The sequence below is a fragment of the Falco peregrinus genome, chromosome 2 (assembly GCF_023634155.1).
Source record: "Falco peregrinus isolate bFalPer1 chromosome 2, bFalPer1.pri, whole genome shotgun sequence".
NCBI lineage: Eukaryota > Metazoa > Chordata > Aves > Falconiformes > Falconidae > Falco > Falco peregrinus.
The window spans coordinates 118,861,528-118,880,510 of NC_073722.1; the positions used below are offsets into that span (position 1 = coordinate 118,861,528).

The following is an 18,983-nucleotide window of genomic DNA, read 5'->3' on the forward strand; positions in this document are numbered from 1 at the left end:
GTAGGGAAGAAGATTGACCTGGCTGAACAGAGAGCTTTGGCTGGACCTCAGGGGGGGAAAGGAGAGTCGACCACCCTTGGAAGAAGGGGCAGGCAGCTCTGGAGGACTATAAGGATGTTGTGGGGTTACGCAGGGCGAAGATCAAACAGCAGAAATCCCAGGAAGAACTGAGGCTGGCCACTGCCATAAAAGGTAACAAAAAATGTTCTTACAACTACATGAGAAACAGAAGGAGGGTGAAAGATAATCTTCATCCTTTACTGGGTGCGGCAGGCAACGTGGCCACAAAGGACAAGGAAAATGCTGAGGTACTTCATGCCTTTTTTTGGCTCTGCCGTTAATAGCAAGCCCCGTTTCCCTCTAGGTACTCAGCTCCTTGAGCTGGAAGAGAGGGAGGAGGAGGAGCAGAATGATGTCCAGGGGAAATGGGTAGCGACCTGCTGCTCCGCTCTGGCATGCACAGGTCTCTGGGGCTGTAGGGTATCCACACGAGAGTACTGAGGGAGCTGGCAGAGGTGCTCACCTAGCAGGAGAAAGTTCTGAGCATATACACGTTCCCTTCCAAGCAACCCCCACATTGACCTCCCTCTTGAGAAAGAGAAGTTGGTTCTTTTGCTCAGGACCCGTCTGATGGATGATGCCTCTGGGTGCAGGATTTGTCCCGCGCGTGGGAGCAGGGGCCTGGGCAGGGCTGCGTGGAAGCGCGTTTCCCGGCGTTTCTTGTCGCTGCTGCCCAGCCTTTGCTGCAGAGCGCGCTGGCAGCGAGCCGTGCGGCCTGCCCCCGCCGGAGGGAGCGGGTGACAGCCGCCGGGGCCCGACGGCGACCGCCGAGGGGAGGCGGCTGCTGGCCCCGGGGGAGCTGCCGCCCGGCGCTGGCGGCAGGGGGCGGGGCTGGCGCCGCGCCGTCGCCTAACAACGGGGGACGCCATAGCAGCGCCACTTTGACGGGCAGCGGGCTCGGCCAATGGGCGGCGGCGGGAGCCTTGAAAAGCCAGGGCCACGGTGCGGGGCCGGCTGAGGTGCGGCGGGTGCGGGCTGGCGGGGAGGCGGGCTGGCGGCCAGCAGGCGCTGACCTCTGGGGGAGCACCCGTAGCCCCTTCCCCTCCCCTCCCCTCCCCTCCCTCCCGCCCCTATCTGCCTCACTTTTGCTGGGGGTCGGTTGCTTTGCGGGCTAGGGGGGAGTGGGAGTGGGGGGAAGGCTGCTGCCTCTGCCAGATTCCCCCCAGGCCAGGCGCTATGGCGAGATCGTAGACGCTGCTGGCGGAGATGGCCTCGCTCAGCCTGCCCCAGCTGCTGGAGCTCGCCGTTGTGAACTCCAAAGGCACGACCGTGAACTACGATGCACTGCACAGGCTGCTGGAGGGCATCCTCAGGGGCCTGGGCCTGTGTGAGCTGCCTGGGCAGCAGCAGGGGCTCAGCCCAACGCAGCCGGAGGGGGCCCAGCCTGCCGAGGCCCCCCCCGGGCTGGAGGAGGCGGCAGGTGGGACCCAGGCCCGGTCCAAGGGCCAGGAGTTGCCGGAGCACCTGCTGCAGAAGACCACCAGCAGCCCCCGGGTCGCCTCTGCAGCCGCTGATGTGAAGGAGGCGGAGGAAGGCGGTGTGAGCGGCGTCTCCAAGGTAGAGGCTCCTCCCAGTGCCCTGGGTGCCCCCCACTCCGAGGTGCCCCCCCCTCCGGGGGCTGTGCACTGCCCCTTAGAGCAAGGCCTGCTTGAAGCCCCTGCTCACGGTGGGGATGGAGTTTGGGCCAGGAAGAGCTGAGATGCTGCTCGGGTGGCTCTGGGCCCTCCCGCCGTTGCCATCCATGAGCGGCGGGTGCGACAGAGCACCCGGTGCCCCCTGGCCGCAGGTTCAGCCCCCCGGCTTCCAGCCCCACCACCCTCTCCCTCCCTCCCTCTCTTCTGCGCTCCTGAAAAGCCGGGGATGGCACCTGCTCCTTGGGCAGATGAGGTTCCCTCAGCACCTTGTGGGCCTCATCTCCCACCGAAAGGCCCCCGGGCTCGCCCAAGCGCTCAGCCCGACTTGGGTGGGCGCTGCAGGGGGGCACTGAGCTGCCTGGCACAGAGCTGCTCATGGCCCTGCTTTTCCCGAGCATCCCCAGCGGGAAGAGAGGCGCTCAGGGCCAAGGAAAGAGCTGCCCCAGCACTACAGGGCCGGATCCTGCCGGGGCTGGCACAATTCGGGAGGATGTCCCCTGGGGGGTGGGCAGGGAGCACTCGCCCTCTGCGGGGTGGGTCTGGCCTCTGCTCGGTGGCTCCGGCTTCGTTAGTGGCGGCCACCAGTGCCCTCCCTGGCCAGGCTGCCCTCGAGGGGTGGCAGCAGCTCCTTGCCCTTTGGATCCGCTCCAGTGCTGGCACAGAGCCTGGAGCGGGCAGGCAGGGCCAGATCCGTCCCTGCTGACGCGAGTTGTGCAATGGGCCCAGGGCAGGGGTGAGGGTCCCTGGGGGCTGCTGCCCCTTCTTGGCTGTCGAAGACACGGTGAATGGAAAGCGCTGGCCACAGTGCCCTGCCCGCTTGGCTGGGCCGGACCCTGCGCTGCCCCCCCTGCTCTGGACAGACCAGAGCCGGGGGCCTGGTCTCCAGGCACCCTCCCCTGGGGCTCAACCCGCCCTCCCCTTCTAGGTCCTGGTGCTCTTCTTGAATCTCCTGGAGGAGATCAGCAGGGTGAAGGTGGCGGAGGACATCAGGATGATCCAGAAGGCACTTGGCTTGGTGAGCTGCTGCTGCTGGTGTCCCCAGGAGGGGCACTGGTCCCTCACCCCCCTCCATGCCCCTCCCTGCGGCCCTGGGTGTCACACAGCATGAAGGGCCCCTGGGGGGAAGAGTGCGTGGGAAGGGTGTCCCAGAGGGGCGCGTTGGGGCTCAGCCCACCCCAGCTGCAGCCCCCCACCCTTCTCCTGCCAGGGCTGTCCTGGGGAGGGTAGGAACGGGCACCACTGCCTGCGGCACAGGCTGCTGGTAGAGGTAACTGCAGGTGTCAAGCAATGTGGTACTGAGGCGCTTCTTAACTAAAGGGCCATAGAAAGAGTCATGTGGGTGCTGGGAAGGAGGGGAGATCAAGATCTACCTGTGCAACACAGCCCCGGCCCCCAGGCAGAGCCCTGCCCAGCGTCCCTCTGCCTTGCACCCAAGCTCCTTTGTGGATCCTTCATTCCAATCTTAGAGCTGTCCCTCTCCTCTACCTCCCCCAGGGGAACCTCGGCGATGCTGCCAGCCAGCTGCCAGGCCACCGTGGGCAGACAATACCTGAAAGTGGTGTGGCACGGCCACAAGCGCATGTGGATCCCTCTGAAGGACAGGGGGTAGCTGCATCCCCGGGGGACCAGTGCACCTGGTCCCTCCGTGTCGGGTCCCCAGCAGTGCTGGGCAGTGATGCTGTGGGGCTTGGCGCTCCTGCTGCTCCTGCCCCAGCCCTGGCTATGTGGCTGGGCTGACCCCTTGATCCTTCCTTCCCCAGGAAGGTCTGAAGGAAGAGCGGAGCCTCTGCCTGGCCCCGGAGGAGGTGAGCACCATGGTGTGCTGGGAGGTGTTGGAGGGTTGCCTGGTGGGCAGCAAAGCAGGAGAGAGAGGAGGAGGAGGAGGTGGCCGAGGTCTGCTGGTGGCAAGTGCTGGGGCATCCTCTCTGCAGGAGCGCGGTCCCCAGCGCCTCCAGCTGCTGCACCCCCAGGGCCTCTGCAGAGGTCTGCCCAGCACTTGTCTGCCCTGCGCATCCCTTGTCAGGCAGGACCTGGCATCGGCAGAGTGCGGGCAGCTCCTTGGCTGGCCCGACGTGCACTTTCTGAGCATGTTCTCCTCAGCAAAGGGCTGTGTTTAGGCTGGTGGGGAAAACCAGTGGGTGCTGGTACCTCCTTGAGGGGCCGGCTGCACCCATGTCCCCCAACAGCCCCTGGCTCCCAAATCTGGACTGGGGCTGCTGCTCCTGAAACAGCTGGGGAGGGGCTGTGGTTGTGGGAGCTCGAGGGGTGTCCGTGGGGTGTGCACTTTGCCTTTGGGCTCTCGTGGAGTACTTGGGTTTGGCTTGGTGAAGGGGGGGAGGGGTTGGGGACAGGGCAGGGGGGCTGTGGGTCTGCCCGTGCTGCTGCATTTCTGCCCATAAACCTGCTCCCCATTCCTGCCTCTTCCCAGGAGGGCACTGGGGGCCAGTCTGCCCCTGCTGAGCCCCAGGCTTCAGCTGTGGACACGCTGCATGGAGCGAGCTCAGCGCTGGGGCCGAAGGAGCCCCGGACACAGCCTGCCCCCAGCACCACCAAGGGGAGCCCTCAGAAGTGGGCAGGCGCTCCCTCTGATCAAGCAAGGACTTCTGATGGGAGCACCACCTCCCCGGGGACACAGCCAGAGTCCCCTGGGATCCAGGCCACTCTTGCAGGGGTGCAACCAGAGGCCTCCAGCACCCAGACCGCCTCCTTGGAGATGCAGGGGACCCAGGGCAGAGGAGCAGAGGTTCAGCCAGGCCCCCTCTGCACGGACCCCAGCCCTCAGAGTGCGAAGGAGGTGTCCCCTGAGGCCACTGACCCTGCTCAGGGGATGCAAGTTGATGCTGCAGGTCCTGTGGCTGCACCCAGCATGCAGCCTGCCAGGGCCGCACAGCCAGCCCCAGAGACCTCCTGGGCAACAGCCCAGGGCTTAGAGATGCCCCTCAACGTTGTGTCCCCCTTGCAAGAGCCAGCGATGGGTTCACACTCTGACCACTCTGCGGACACAGCAGAGGCTCTACGCCAGGTTGGACAGCTGGGCCTCCTCTACACAAGCCTGAAGGAGCAGGTGGCCCAGCTGGAAGCCACCAAGGCAGGACATGGAGAGGTTGAGAAGCTGAGCCTGCTCTTCCTGAAGGAAGGTGGGAGCCCTGGGAGGGCTGGTGGGGAGCATTTGGCATGGGGCCGGCCTGGCTCAGGGGCTTGTTGTGGGGCCAGGCTGGCCCCAAGGGCAAGACCCCACTCACTGAGAGCATGTCCCCTTGGATCACATCCCTCTAGGCAAGGAGAGTATCAGCAGCGTCCTGGCGGACCTCCAGGACCAGAAGTCCTCCCTGCAGGGGCTGGCTGGTGACCTGCAGGGCGAGAAGGGGAAGGTGAGCCTGCAGCAGTCCCTGATGGGGCTGTGGGGATGGGGGGTAGGGAAGGGGCAGCCAAAGGGCCTGCGTGCTGGGACAACATGGGGGGCTGTGCTCTGACTCTGGTACCGCTGCCATTCCCAGATCAGGCAGCTGGAGGATGTGCTTCAAAAGCTGCAGGAGGCTGGATCTGCCTGCCAAGAGGATGACAAGGAGACTACACTGCACCTGGAGTAAAAGGATGGGAGAGGGTTTTGTGCCTCGGGGGGGGTGGTGTGTGGGTGGGGGCTGCAAGGGATCCTGGGGGCTGGGAACATCCCGGTTTGGGGGCAAGGGCCACCCCCTAAGCAGCCCCATGGACGCTAACCCTGCCCGTGCCCCTGTCTCGCTGGCCAGGACCATGGTGCGGGAGCTACAGCAGGAAATGAGGGAGCTGAGGGAGCAGCAGCTCACAAGCAAGGCCATGTTGGAGCAGAGGGTGACAGAGGTGGCTGCCCAGCTGCAGGAGCAGGTGAGGTCCAGGGGGAGCATTCCCACTGCCCGCTGGCTCCGTGGGGTGGTCCTGGCATGGCTGCCGGCTGTATCCCCTGGCAGGATGGGGCCAACATGTCTGCGCGGCACCTGGGTTTGTTGGCTGCATCCATCCCACCTCAGAGCCAGTTCCTTCTCCCTTTGCTGCAGCTGGACAAGCTGAAGGCGATGGAGAGGGGCGTGGGGCAGGAGCAGGCAGTGTGCCCCGACTGCAACATGAACGCCAGTGGGCAGCTGGGGCAGCTCCTGCAGTGCTACAAGAAGCTCCAGGAGCAGGTGAACTCCATGTCACAGCAGGCAGTGGGCAAGGTGGCGCAGCAGCTGCCGGGGAGGAGCCAGGTAGGGAGATTGCTGGCATGGCGGGCTTGGGAGGGGGCTGCTGGGACACCCCCGGCTGGTTGTGCTTTGCTGTAATGTGGGGGGGCCCCTTGCTGCCCCTCAAATTGGCATGGATGAGTCAGCAGCGTGGAAGGAAATGAAAGGCTTGATGCAAATGTCCTGCTGGCACTGAGAGCCTGTGGCCACCGGCCGAGTACCCTGGCTCTAGTCCCTGCGGGCAGCTAGACCCCCCCCTGCCCCGCCCCCCAGTACAGCACCACCTTGTTGTCTTGCTCCCTGAAGCAGGACAAGGGGCTGCTGGAGCTCATCCAGGCCAATGTCAAACAGACGCAAGAGGACTGTGACAGACTGAGCCATGTCACAGGGAATCTCGTAGCTGACTGTCAGCGGAAGCAGGGAGACCTAGAGGTAGGTGGCTGCAACCCCTGAGGGGTCAGAGCATCCTCCAGGCAGACCCCCAGCTGGGGCCCACAAAGGATGTGTCCCTGCCAGCCTGCTGGCAGCCCTGTGGAGGGGCAAAGTACCTTTGCCAGAGGTTTTTGGGGGATGGGGAGGAGTCGAGAGTGCTGGGCTGGCTGGGAGGCAGCTCCACCCCGGCCATGGTGTCATGGGGTGCTTTCTGTGTTGGAAGGTTCTGTTCCAGTCTGTGGAAAGACTGCAGAGGGACAAAGCTGCGAAGGAAGACCTGGCGCTGGAACTGGAAGTGGTATGGTCTTGAGGGGGTCCTGGGCAGGGTGATAGATGCTCCTTATCACTTGGGGTGGGGGCATTAGAACTGGCCTGGGGGAGGGAGGATTTCCAGAGCAGCTGCAGGTCCCTCTGTCTCTCCGTGGGTCCCTTTGGCCGGTGGGTCTGACCCCACGGGGGTGATGGGGTGAGCAGGGAGGGCCCCACAGGAGCACTTCTCCCTTTCCCCTGACACAGGCTGGCCCTGCCTGTTGACCTCCATCCTTTCCCCACCCCACTCCTGCCTCTTTCTGTTGCCAGAAAGCAGACAAAGCTGCCCTGGCCGGCAAAGTCAACTGCACACAGTTTGAGTCCAACATAGAGCGACTGTACGAGACCATAGAGGAGATGCGGAGCCAGGTGACGGGCCAGGGGCAGGGCTGGCAGCAGGTCCAGCAGCAGCTCAGTGAGCTCCGTGAAGAGATGGACTCCAAGGTGAGGGGTGGCTCATCTTTGTGGTGCAAAGCTGTCACTTCCAGGGTTTGGCAGCCGAAGGCAGCATCCCTGTGAGGATCCCTGCTGCTGCCTTTTCTCTGGGGACCATGACGTCCCGTGCCAGGGCAGCTGGCTGAGGGTGTGTGTGTCCCCACAGCTGGACCGCCTGGAGCTGGGGCCTTTCCAGCAGGAGCTAGAGAACTGGAAGAGAAGCCTGAAGCAGTTCAAGGAGAGGCTACTGGCGATGCCTGACAGCGGAGCTGGGATTAAGAAGTGAGTGCGATGGGGCCGGCGATGGCTTTGGGGACAGCACTTGCCCTGTTCCCTCGGGCAGATCCTCCGGTGCCCAGTATGAGGTAGAGCTTTTTCCCAGGCAGGAGCCCACAACCAGCTGCTCTCCCCACCGTAGCCCCTTTCTTTTGTAAGCAGCCAGCGGGCTGGGACCTTACTGGGCTGGTAGGGGACCCAGCAGGCTCAGAAGCTGCTGTCCCCTGCCAGACACTGTAACTCACTACAGCCAAGTGCCCAGCACCCTGCTGCTGCCCACCAGCTGCCTGCTTGTGTGTCGGCAAGGCTGTGCCCCCCCCAGGAGCTCTCACCATCCCTTTTGTGTCCCCACAGGCAGCTGCTGGTCCCGTTTAGCTGCCTGTCCTGTGACCGGCCCCTCAGCATGCTCGTGCCTGGCCTGTGAGTATCGCTCAGCAGCGGTGCATCGGGGGGCTGTGTGGGTGGGACAGGGGGAGATGGGTGCTGGCGCTGCCCTGCTGCGCCAGGCACAGGTGTGAGGGTGTCTGCCTCGCGGGGGCTGACCCTGCCAAGGCCTCTGCCCACCTGTGGGGGGATGGGGACCCCCGTCTGAGGGTGGCAGGCAGGGTGATGCCGTGGGGTACAAGCCTGCGAGTTTGGGGCTGCTGGCTTTAATCCAGGGTGGGTTGTTTGTCCCCGTCACTCACGCGTGGCTCCTGTTCTCCCCAGAACGAACCCTACGCTGCCACTGCTGCCACCACTGCCCCCCTGCCCCGCTGCGTACCCCCATACCGCTGTCAAGGCAGAGGGAACTCAACAGCAGAAACACAGGTAGGGGACATGGGGACCCATCCCTGGCCCTTGGGGTGTGAGGTGTCCCTGCCCCAGTGAGGGAGGGCTCTTCCCCGGGTGTGGACAGAGGGGTCTGGAGGTGCCCGGGCAGGGCAGGGGAGCAGGGATGTGCTGGGGGAGGGTCAGCTGTGCTTGCCCCGGGTCTGTGGGGTTTGACAGCCCTGCCCTGCGCTGCCCATGGAGCCCAGCTCTCTGCCTCCGTGGTGCTGAAGCCAGGTGTGATGAGCCGTGCCTGGTCTCAGCCTGCCCTCGGGCTTGGTGGGGCATCAGGTGCCTCCTGTGAGACAAGTCGCCAAGGTTCAGCCCCGCAGCTGGGGCAGCCCGGCTCCTGCCTGCCGGTGCCCCGTGCGCGGGGTGCAGGCACCTGCCCTGGCCACGGCCGGCTCCCCGGGCAAAGAGCAGAACTGGTGCGGCTGGGTGGGCGCGGATCTCCTGCGGCAGGGGGAAAGGAGCCAGGAGGGACACAGCCCGCTGGGGGGCACCTCCTGGACCCCCTCCCTGGTGTGGTAGGGTGGAGCACGGGGTGCCACAGTGCCAGGTGCTGAGCATCCCTGTGCGCCATCCCACAGAGAGCAGAAGCCTGAACGCCAGTACCCCACTGTGCCGCGGCAGCATGGTGGCCAGCACACCCTCGGTGCCCCGCTGCAGCGCAGCTCCACGCTCCAGCCTCACCCGCCCAGCACCCTGCGGCTGCACAAGTCCCACACCCAGCTCCCCATCCAGGTAGGGATGACAAAGGTAAGGACATGGTGGGAGTGACCAAGGCTGGGAGGGGGATGCTGAGCACGGGGAGGGCTGTGTGCCTGTTTCCCCAGGGAGAGCTGGGGGTGGGAGGGTTGCCTGGGGATGCTGAATTCAGCCAGCCTGCTCTCTCCCTCCCAGCTCGGTGACGAAGTGGAGCTGGTGGGCCGGGATGGCCGCATCTACAAGGGCCGGCGGCCTCTACTCGTGGACAAGGAGGGTACGGCCGGGGCATGTGTGGGGAGGGGATCCAGCGCATGCCAAGCGGATGGTGGGTGGGCAGGGTGTCCGTGGGGTGCCGGTGTTTCCCCTGTCTCCCACTGCCATCTCCTGCTACTGGGGGCAAGCAGGGGTCTGTGCCCCCAGCTGGGCAGGGTGGGAGGGGGTCTGGGGGGGGAAGTAGGAGGGAGGGGGAGGGCTGGCACATGGGGCGACTGGTCCCCACATTGGAGCTGGAGTGAGGTGGGGGGCCATGGTGGGGCAGCCCTGGCCAGTGTAGGACTACGGCCTGTGTGCTTCAGGGTGGGGGCCAGGACCCTGTTTCGGGCTGTCTCTGGCCGAGCCGCTGCCCCTGCTGCCCGCAGCTGGCGCCCACCCCCTGGGGGCTGCAAGGGGACTAAGCCCTGCTCTTCACCCCCAGGCACCGCCACCTCACCTGAGCAGAAGCCAGCAATACCCTACAGCCAGCCGGGCCAGGCAGCACCGGGAATCTTCATCCAGCCCCTTCACCACAAGTCCAGCAGCATGCCAGCTGAGTGGGACTTGGGGTTCCTGGGCAAACCCACCCCCTCGAGCAGGAGCGCGAGCAGTCACAGGCAACAGCACTAAAGGAGGACAGATAGCAGGGTGCCTGTGGCGCCTGAGGGCACTGGCTGGGGGGTGGCATGGGGGGGCTTCAGTGGGGGGTTTCAGGGGGTGGCATGGGGGGGCTTCAGTGGGGTGGCATGGGGGGGCTCGCCCCCATTCTTGGTGCCCTGCCAGGGATCATCCTCCCAGCAAAGAGAAAAGGCGGGGACAGCTGCTGTTAAAAAAGTGATTTTTTTATTATTATTTTTAAATTAATAAAAAACCTTCAACCTGTTTTTGTGGGTTTTTTTGTTTTTGTTTTTTAAGCAAGATTGATTTGAAAACTAAAAAAACTCCCAGTTCCCCCTTTATGGGGAAGGGCCATGAACAGCTATCACAGGGACAGGAGGGGCATCACCTAGATAAATCCCCCTCAGCCCTGGGGGTGCCAAGGGAGGACAGGGCAGGGGCTGCTGGGGTGAGGGGAGGGGGAGTCTGTGCAAGAAGCCAGGCTGAATTTTGGAAATCAGAGGAGAGGCGTGTTTGCTCTGGGCACTGCCAAAAGCACCTGGGCAGTCCAGAGCGGGGGTTGGTGGGGGGTCCAGCAGCTCCATGCCATGTGGCCACGATCCAGGGTACCACCGTGGCCACAAGCCAGGGTGCTGACTGCCACCTCAGTCCATTGATATTTTTATTACTCCCTGCTTTCCCTCTCCTGCCCTGCTGCAGGGATGCTGAGGGCAGGGGAGTAGCTGTAGGGACAACCCCCTCCACCCCCAACCAGGCAGCTGCCTCCATGCTGCTGCTCCTCCTCTCTGGATTTATATATGTTAAGATATATTTATATATTATAGTTATATATTTAAAAAAAAAATAAATGGGGGGAGAAAAGACCAGCTAGCAACTCTTGCAGAGGCTCTTGTGGGCCAGTGCCCTCCCTGGCAGTATCCTCCCCCAACCCCACAAAATAATAATAAAACCTAGAAAATTATTCCAGTGCGTTTGTCAGGGAGCCCCTGCTCCCAACGCCCTGGCCCAGCCCCCTCCTCAATTCCCCCCTGCCTCTGCCAACCCAGTCTTATCTCTGGCCATCCATGGTGGCCACGGCTTTCTGTGGGGGGGTGGCAGGTGGGGGGGCAGGGGGCCAGGCGGGCTGCGGGTGGTGCAGATGGTGGTGGAGGCCGTGGGCGGTGGGCGAGGAGGGAGGCAGCCAGGCGGGCTGGTGGCTGGGGGGCGAGGAGGCCCAGAAGGGGCTGAAGCTCCCCGGAGGGGAGCAGGCCATGGAGGTGATGGGGCTGTTGCTGCTCTGCAGGCTCTCGGAGGTCCGCAGCTTGGAGAACATGGCCAGGGCATCCGGGAAGTTGGGTGGCGTGGCCGGCGTGTTGCTGGGGGTGCACATCTGCGGGAAGAGAGGAGAGAATGGGCATCAGATCGGTCATGGATAGTTTTGGGGTCCCAAGCCACCCGCAGGAGCCAGACCCATCACAGGTTCCCAATTGCATCCCACCCCTGGGACCCTCGAGCCCCAGGGGATGCTCAGAACCTGGGTCTGGCCAGTCCTGGGGTATCCGGCGCTGCCATGCAGACTCCAAGGGTGCAGGGGGCTCCCCCAGAGGCGTGGGGGCTGCCTGAGGAGGGTCTCCAGCCCAGCCTCGGGCAGGACAATTTGGACCATCCAGGGTGCTCAAAGCCTGATGTGTGAGGAGGGTGTTGGGGTCCCCCCTGGCCCCCCTCCCCTTTGCACTCTGTAACAGTGGGCGGGCCCCATGCGGTTCCCGGTACAGCCCCTGCTGCGCACCCAGCTAAATACAGCGCCCAGCCAGGAACGGATCCGGCCCCTGCCCAGCCAACCTCGCTGGCAGAGGAAAATCTGGTGGGGGGTCCCGGTCCTGCGCTGGGGCTCAGGGGCTGGCAGCACTGAGGGCCCCAATTCACCAAAGCATGTGCTACACTCTGAGTGTGGGGGATGTTAAAGCCCCCCAAAGGGGATGGGGAGGGGGCTTCACCCCAGTAGTGAAAAATAAGGTGGGTGCCGGCCGGAACACCTCTGCTGCCTCTTCTATCTCCAGAGCGGGGTTGCTGGCAGGGAGCGTTGTGCCACAGGCTGCTCTGAACATGCACGGGGGGTTAGAAATAGCAGCGTTTTGTCCAGCCAGGTCCCTGGCGAGGTACAGTCTTGGGGGGGCACTCCCCACCCCCCTCCTCCCAGCTAGATCAAAAACTCCATGGTGTTGCACGGGGAAGGGATCTGTGTATGGGCAGCACGTGTGGGCAGGGGGAATGCACTGGGAGGGGATGCGTGGACACAGAAGTGGTGCATGTGCAGGGGGCTTCACCCCTCTGGGTTAAATCCATCCCAAATCCCTGTCCCCCTTGCGGAGCCGCAGCTCCCATTGGAGCTCGGAGCACAGCGGAGCATCTCGCCAGCTGTGGGGATGCAGAGCAGTGCCAAGGGGCGAGGGCAGCGCCTGCTGCCTTCAGCACTGGGGAGCAGGGGGACACATCTGACCGGCAACACTCCCCCTTCCCAGGGTTTATCCCAGAATTTGCCCCTGGCTGGTGGTCAGCAGCCCCAGCACACGCAAACACCCCAATCCCTCTTCAAGGTTCCTCCTCACCCCCATCCCGGCCACCCTGGGATGCAAGGAGGAAGGAGCCGGGCACACTGTAGCTGCTCCCTGCTCCCCGCTGGCTGCAGGCAAGCCCCGGCCAGGGGGGTCCCAGCTGCACCCGTTCAAAGGGTGCTTCCCCACCTCGAGGAAGCAGCAGCCAGCAGACTGGCGCTGGCAACGGGATGGATGGGCTCCCATCAGTGTGAGGAGCTGGGGCACCCCAAAAATGCCATCAGAGCCAGGCTGCCACTGAACGGGTTGGTGGCAAGCACGGCCATTCCTCCCTTGCTGCACAGAGACTTTTGGAAAACTTATTTCAGAGCTCACCTCAAAGTGGTGGTAAACCAGATCATTTTTTTGTTTGTTTTATACAGCATATAAATTTGGCAGTATCTGAAAAGATACTTGTTGAAAAAAAAACAAAACCCCAAAAAACTTCAGGCAACGGTGTTTTCAAAAAAACACCACCACAGCCACGCACCAACCACCACCCTGGGCTGAGATCGGACACGGTGCTGGAGGGGGGGGACACAGCTCTGAGCTTCTGGGGTGGTGTTTGCCAGGTTAATTTCAAACATCAGTTTAAAAAACCCCGTAAGCATTCCCAGGCAATTATTGCCTTCCTCCTCCAACACTTTTTGTTCAGGAGCCACTCAGCTGTCAGAGGGTCGGTCCCACCATGAGCTGCCGCACCAACACACTGCACAGCTCTGGTGGGTCCCTTCCCTGCAGCCTGGACCCCCGGGGGTTTTGCTGGGTGCGGGAGCCCCCCCTCCATGGGGTGAAGGCATCGTGCCGCCCCACGCTGTAATGCTGTGAGTGCTGCTGTGCTCACAGCTTTGTTCTCTGTCACTTGAAAAAGAAATAGAAACCGCAACTGTAAAGCCCCTCATCTCACCCCCAGCCCGGAGCCGTGCGGGTTATTTTAAACTGCAGGAATCAGGATGCTGGGGGGGTTGGGGTGGTAGGAAAAAAAAAAATGCTAAAAATGCAAGGCAGTAGTATTTAGGGAGAGGGTGAAAGGTATTTTGTCACCACGTGGAGCACACGGTGTTAGAAAAACACGGCGGGGAAGGGGGAGAGCTGCCCCAGGTGGCCACGGTCCTCAGTGGGTCCCAGGGTGGGGGTGACAGGGTGGCTGCAGTCATCAGTGGGTCCCACTTGGGAGCACAGGAACGGGCTGCAGGATGGGTTTCGTGGGAGCTGCTCTGCATCCCGCTTCCAGCAGCTGCCCAATGGGAATCACCCCAATGAGGCTTTTGGTGTGAAAACACAGCGAGGCCTGGAGCTGGCTGGCAGCTCCCAACACCTCTCCTGTCCCCTATCCCACTGGGAAAGAAGGTTTTCCGCGAGGTGACCCTTTGCCAGCTCCCTGAGGCAGCAGGGAAATGTGCAGGGGAAGGAGGAATTACAATAAAAAGGGTTTAAGCAGGAGCCGGCCGGCAAAATTACTTTCTCCAAGAGCGAGCGGTGGCTGCCAGCGATGCCGGGTGGGCTGGCCATCTCCCGACAGCAGGAAAAAAGGGGCAAAAATCGGCTGAGTCCAGATCCGCTCCTTCCCCCCGCACGGCACCGCTCGGCAGGACAAAAAAAAAAAAAAAAAAAAAAAAAAAAACAACAACAAAAAGGTGAAAAAACCCCAAAGAAACACAACAAAACCCACCCCGAGGGGGGTAACTTCCTCCCCTGGACCCAAGGGGACGTGCCCTCGGCCAAGGTCAAGTAGCCTTTGGGGAAGGGGGGGGGGTCGCAGCGGACCCCCAGCCCCGGCCCGGGGAGCCCAAGTGGCAGCGCGATGCTCGCCGAGACCAACTATTTCCTGGCAGACATTTTAGCTCGTGTTTACATTCGCCGGCTGCGTGTTCCTCCGGGCGCAGAGCAATATGGCTGGCAGGGGAGCTGACAGCTCCACGGCCCGGGGGGGGGGGCTGCGGACCCCCAGGGGGGCGGGGGGGCCTGAGCTGGGGGTGGCTGTAGGTGGGGGGGGGGTGGGGGGGGGGGGTGCGGGGGGTTGGTAGCTGCCGGGGGTGGGTGTAAAGGTGGTTTTTGGGGATGGGGGGTGGGGAGGGGATGGAGGGGGGTCAGGGGGTGAGGGTCTCACTTACCATCTGGGGGGGGTGGTGGCTGCTGGGGATGTTGGTCTCCTGGAAGAAGGCGCTGAGGGCCGTCTGTGGGGACAAGCTGTCAGCCCCAGCCCACCCCAGACAAAGGGGGAAGGGGAACACGCCCCCCCCCCCCAAACCCGCCCCGCAGCCCCCACCCCCGTGGGACCGCCCCGAGGGGCACCCGCGACCCCCCTCCCCCAGAGGCAGGCCCGGGGCGGGGGGAGCCTGGCGCTGCCCTTCACCCGACCCACGGGGCATCGCGCCCACCCCCACCCGGGGGCTCCCCACGCCGGGGGGGGTGCAGCCCACCCCCCTCCCCTTGTTTACCCGGCACCCCCGCCCCCAGCTCAGGGGTGGGGGGGGAGTCGCAGCTCAGGTCACGGCCCGAATATAAATAGACGCGGCGATCGCGGAGCCGGTCCCCCCCACCGCGTGGGTGCTGGGGGAGGGGGGGGGCAGCCGTGCCGGCCCGGCCACGCGTGTCGGTGGGCCGCAACTGGGCCGGCCTTCCGCCCCGAGGCCCTGCGGGGTGGCGGGGGCTCCCGGTGCGGGGCACCCCGGTTCGGGGGTGGGGGGGCTGTGTGTGTTTGGGGGGGGCCCGGCCCGTACCTCGAACTGCCAGTGGGCCGCCTGCAGCAGCTGCTTGGCCTGGTCGGCGGCGCAGCCGGCCGCCAGCACGAACTGGTTGATCATCACCTGGTGCCGCAGCTCCTCCATGTTCACCGACATGGCGGGGGCGGCCCCGCCGAGCGCTGCCCGGAGCGCGCCCGCCGCCCCGCGCCGCGCCGACACCGGGGGGCGGCGGAGGGAGGGGGGGGCACCGGCGGGGGGGGTGGGGGGGGCACACCGGGGAGGCCCCGCCCCCGCGCCCTGATTGGCCGCCGACGCGCCGCCAGCCCCGACGGGCGTTCAGTTCGAATCTTCCAGCTGCCCCGGCGCCGCGCCCCGCCCTTCTGCCTTCCCATTGGTCGATGCTTGTGTTTTGGCTGCAGGAGGCATCGCTATTGGTCGCTGAACCCCCGGGAGGGCGGGGCGGCCGGTGGAAGGAGCGGCCGGACCGCTGATTGGTTGCGAGGGTTTTTTTCAGACGGCGTTGGTGACATCACGTTCATTGAGGAGGTTCATTGAGAAGCGCGGGAGGGTGGGGGTGGCACCCCGGGGCTGGGGCTGCTCCGGGCTGGGGCTCCCCCCGGCACGGCTCCCCCTTCCCGGAGACCCCCTGCCCCCGGGGCAGCGGTCCCACCCCCACCCGGGAGTGAGCCCCGGCCCGAGCTCACCCGCCTGGCCTTGCCCTAGGAAAGCCTGGGCTGGGGGCTCGGCTGGGGGCTCAGGCAGAGCCCCTGGGTCTGGAGCTTTGGGTGGTGGGTTTTGGTTGTTCTGTTTGGGATTTTTTTGTAATAGAATATTTAAAATTCTGGTGACTCGGAGCTTCAACAGCAACCTGCGAGGGTGAGCTTCCCCCCCCTCCCCCACCCCAGGTCCACCTGCCCTCCTGAGTTTGGGGACTGAGCAGCACGGGCACGATGCACGCCTGGAAGCCTTTAATTAAAAAGGGAAAAGTGGAGTTTAAAACCCAAACGAATAAATCGGGGACTTTGCAAATGGATGGCGTGGAAATAGGTCGAGCTGAAAAGAGCCCCTGGAGGTTTGGCTGTGGCAGTGGTGACCAGCCAGCCAAGGGATGGAGACTTGAAGTGCCATCTGTAGCTGGTTACCTCGGCAGCTGGTGGGCGAGGGCCCACCTGGGGCTTCTGCAAAGTCCCGATGTCCCGTGGGTGGTGGGGTTCAGCAGGCAGCAGTGTGACGGGAGCAATGCCAGCGTATCGTTTCCCCAAGCTGGGCATCACCCTGGGGTTTTCAGGGGATCCCACTTGCCGGGATGCAGTGATGAGCCTGGAGGGTCCCGCTTGCCCAGCTGAGATTTTGGCAGCTTCATCCTCCTGGAGCAAAACCAGTCCTGAGGCAGGTCGAGGTGTAAGAGGAGCAATTCCGGAAGCTGGGATCCCATCCCTGCCTGCCTCCTGCATGTAGCCCCTTTACGCACAGCCCTGGAGAGTGCTCAGGGCCTCCTGCCTGCCAAAAACACCCACTTGCCTGCACAGCGCGGCTTCTAGCTGAGTTCGCAAAGCTGTGAGCAGCCGGCCTCGGGGAGCACCTGCCTGTAAAAACCAGGGAAAAGCTGCTTGTGAGCCCTGGCTCACGAACCCGCGGGGTCACGTGGGCAGCGGGCATCCGAGGCTGTGATACAACGCAGCGTTAGTGACCATTTGGAAAAGCAGCAGGACCTTCAGTCCTTCAGGATGAGACCCTGTACCCAGCCGGCCTGCTGCAGACACCTCAGCTGTTCCCACCAAACCAAAACAGCTGGTGGAGAAGCCCCGTTTTGGGGCAGGGTTTGCAGCGAGGCTTCACTGTCAACTCTCCCCCTGGCCTGATTCTGCATGAGATGCTCTTCCATCCTCCCTGGCAGGCGCTGGGACCCACAAGGGGTGTGGGGTCACCCCTCCGGGCAGGGTGTGGGCTCCCAGCACCCTGCTCCACCTTCCCAGCCAGGAGCTGCTCTGGGAACCAGCCTTTGGGGGTAACAACGATGTGGCAGCCCTCGTCAGGGCTCAGCACCCACGAATGAAGGGGCCATTGTCTCCCCAGCCATCGTCACCCTGCAGGGCTGCAAGCGCTGGCATCAGAGCCAGCCCAGGACTGCATTGTTGGCTCTGCAGCTTGTGCAAGTGACTGCTGGAGGGACTGGGAGTGGACTGGGAATATGGACAAACATTTGCTGCAACAGGTGAGCCTCTCACTCTCCTGTTAAACCTGTGAGCAAACCGCTGTGCCCTCCCGTGACTCGGTTTCCCTCTCAGCACGAGGAGGCAGGAGCAGGATCCTCTTTCCCTGCCAAACACGCACACACCAAATCCCACAGCTGGGCAGCATGAGCGCGTCAGACTTGCATCTTGCCCAGCAGCAAGTGCATTTTGGACTTAAACGTTGCTTTTTCTCTGTGCACTGGATTCCCCCTCCCCGTGGCCCTGCTGGGTCAGCCCCACTGGGGTTTGCCCTGGCTTTACGTGCGCTGGGGTGCAGCATGTATGCAGCCGGGCAGGCTTGGGAGGGAACCTGCCCTCGAAGCCGTATCGTCACCCAGCTCCTGCCAGCGCTCCCGCACTCCACTGCGGCACTGTCCTACAAAATCCTCTGCTGCAGTAATCACTGAAAAAAAAAAAACCCACAAGCCGTGCATGCACACAGCAGCTCTGCGTGTAATGACTGCTGGGTTATGGATCTGCACGGGGATAACTTTGAATTATTATCTGCACTAAAACCCTGCAGTCTGTTGTGTGCCGGTAATGAAATGTGCTGGCTCCCTCTCCTAGGCTCGTGTTTCTCCCTGTTGTTGCTGGCTGGAGCAAGGCAGGGGAGCGGGGCCGCACCAGCGTTCAGCAGTTCTGGGCTGCACTGGATTTTTAAACAATCCATGCGCAGAACAGGGTCCCCACAACATGCACTGGGGTGAGCAGGGATCAGCCCCTGGGGTCTCGGGGCTCCCAGCTGGGTGCCAGCACCAGGAGCTGGAGCAGGCTCCCGGCACTGATGTCGCCCTCGGCTCCTCTTTGGCCGATGCTCCCCTTAGCACCCAGCCCGGGTGTGACATCCAGTGGCACCGACACGGTGTCACTGCTGGGGTTGGGGGTCCCGGTGTGACAGTGGCAGGCTGACAGATGGGGTACAGAGCTGCCCCTGGGCTCGCCTCGGTGGTGGCTGCTCTTCGGTTTGGCTTTTCTCAGCCGCTGTTGGGACTGTGCAAGTAGGAAGCCGTCAGGGAGGGAGAAGCTGTGTCCCTCTGCGGGGAGGTGTGAGGGGGGGGACCCCCGGGGATGGCCTTGGCACGTCACCGCTGAGTAGCCGAAGACATTGGGGCAGCTGATCCACCTCCCTGCACATCTCCCGTTTGATATTTATAGCACTCGTGTTATCAACTCAAATCAAAATCATGTGATGCTCCACTAACTTGCGCTGCAGGACTAATTAATTACCCATGTTTTTAAGTGAGCGGTCGAAGGGTCCATCCTTCACCTTTATCTCCAAGGGGGAAATGCGAAGGTGGCCCATGCTTCCCAGTAGCTTAACACTGAGGGAACTGGGGGAAGCTGGTTGGGGGAGTGTTGGGGTGCGCTGGAGCAGACAGGCAGCTCCCTGCCTCCAGAGGCAGCGCCCGGCAAACGCAGCTGCTCCTGGTGCGGAGCGGAGCTGGGAAGGCAGGATGGAGGAGATGGAGGTGTGTACTGGGGGGGCTTTAATCTGACCCCCCTCTCCAGCACTATGCAGCCCTGGGGTGCTGCGGGAGCGGCTCAGCCCCCGTGCCAGCCCCTGCTCTGTCTCCTTCCCCCTGAGCCAGGCGAGCTGCTGGGAAAAACGGGGGGCTTGGCCTTCTCCCGGGCGGCTGGGGGGTACAGGGCCAGGGGGGCCGTGCTCTGAGCCAGCCCGGGGGGGGCAGGCAGCCCCTGGGGGTCTCGGGGCTGCCGCTCAGTCTCACCCAGGGGTGAGGGTGGGAGGAGGATGATG

The 18,983-nt window shown here is 63.5% G+C and overlaps 2 protein-coding genes across 4 annotated transcripts; one reads left to right on the forward strand and one right to left on the reverse strand.

Annotated features, from left to right (window-relative positions):
- Nucleotides 1–1,065: 1,065 nt before the first annotated feature.
- QRICH2 (glutamine rich 2) lies at nucleotides 1,066–9,801 on the forward strand. 3 transcript variants are annotated; one of them, XM_027795588.2, is made up of 16 exons: nucleotides 1,066–1,617; nucleotides 2,620–2,709; nucleotides 4,123–4,831; nucleotides 4,971–5,065; nucleotides 5,192–5,280; nucleotides 5,444–5,558; nucleotides 5,729–5,917; nucleotides 6,200–6,325; nucleotides 6,549–6,623; nucleotides 6,905–7,078; nucleotides 7,236–7,351; nucleotides 7,700–7,765; nucleotides 8,054–8,155; nucleotides 8,746–8,914; nucleotides 9,059–9,137; nucleotides 9,558–9,801. In XM_027795588.2, exons 1-16 carry the CDS (start codon nucleotides 1,267–1,269, stop codon nucleotides 9,743–9,745), a joined length of 2,733 nt encoding a protein of 910 aa, XP_027651389.2. In that variant the 5' UTR covers nucleotides 1,066–1,266; the 3' UTR covers nucleotides 9,746–9,801. The 3 variants fall into 3 exon arrangements, with proteins under 3 accessions (XP_027651389.2, XP_055652216.1, XP_055652217.1); XM_055796241.1 differs by having other exon boundaries at nucleotides 6,203–6,325; XM_055796242.1 differs by lacking the exon at nucleotides 2,620–2,709.
- Nucleotides 9,802–10,543: 742 nt separating this feature from the next.
- UBALD2 (UBA like domain containing 2) lies at nucleotides 10,544–15,250 on the reverse strand. Its single transcript, XM_055797586.1, has 3 exons — nucleotides 15,030–15,250; nucleotides 14,421–14,483; nucleotides 10,544–11,102 (listed from the first exon to the last, which is right to left on the reverse strand). Exons 1-3 carry the CDS (start codon nucleotides 15,147–15,149, stop codon nucleotides 10,782–10,784), a joined length of 504 nt encoding a protein of 167 aa, XP_055653561.1. The 5' UTR covers nucleotides 15,150–15,250; the 3' UTR covers nucleotides 10,544–10,781.
- Between the last annotated feature and the right edge of the window lie 3,733 nt (nucleotides 15,251–18,983).

Bases quoted from the DNA above. Each gene is read 5' to 3' on its own strand.
- UBALD2 (XM_055797586.1), bottom strand. From the start codon at position 15,149: ATGTCGGTGAACATGGAGGAGCTGCGGCACCAGGTGATGATCAACCAG. The intron at 14,484-15,029 runs GTACGGGCCGGG...TTGTCCCCACAG, and splicing joins CGGCCCACTGGCAGTTCGAG to ACGGCCCTCAGCGCCTTCTT. The intron at 11,103-14,420 runs GTAAGTGAGACC...CTCTTCCCGCAG, and splicing joins GCCACCACCCCCCCCAGATG to ATGTGCACCCCCAGCAACAC.
- QRICH2 (XM_027795588.2), top strand. From the start codon at position 1,267: ATGGCCTCGCTCAGCCTGCCCCAGCTGCTGGAGCTCGCCGTTGTGAAC. The intron at 6,624-6,904 runs GTATGGTCTTGA...TTCTGTTGCCAG, and splicing joins TGGCGCTGGAACTGGAAGTG to AAAGCAGACAAAGCTGCCCT. The intron at 7,079-7,235 runs GTGAGGGGTGGC...GTGTCCCCACAG, and splicing joins GTGAAGAGATGGACTCCAAG to CTGGACCGCCTGGAGCTGGG.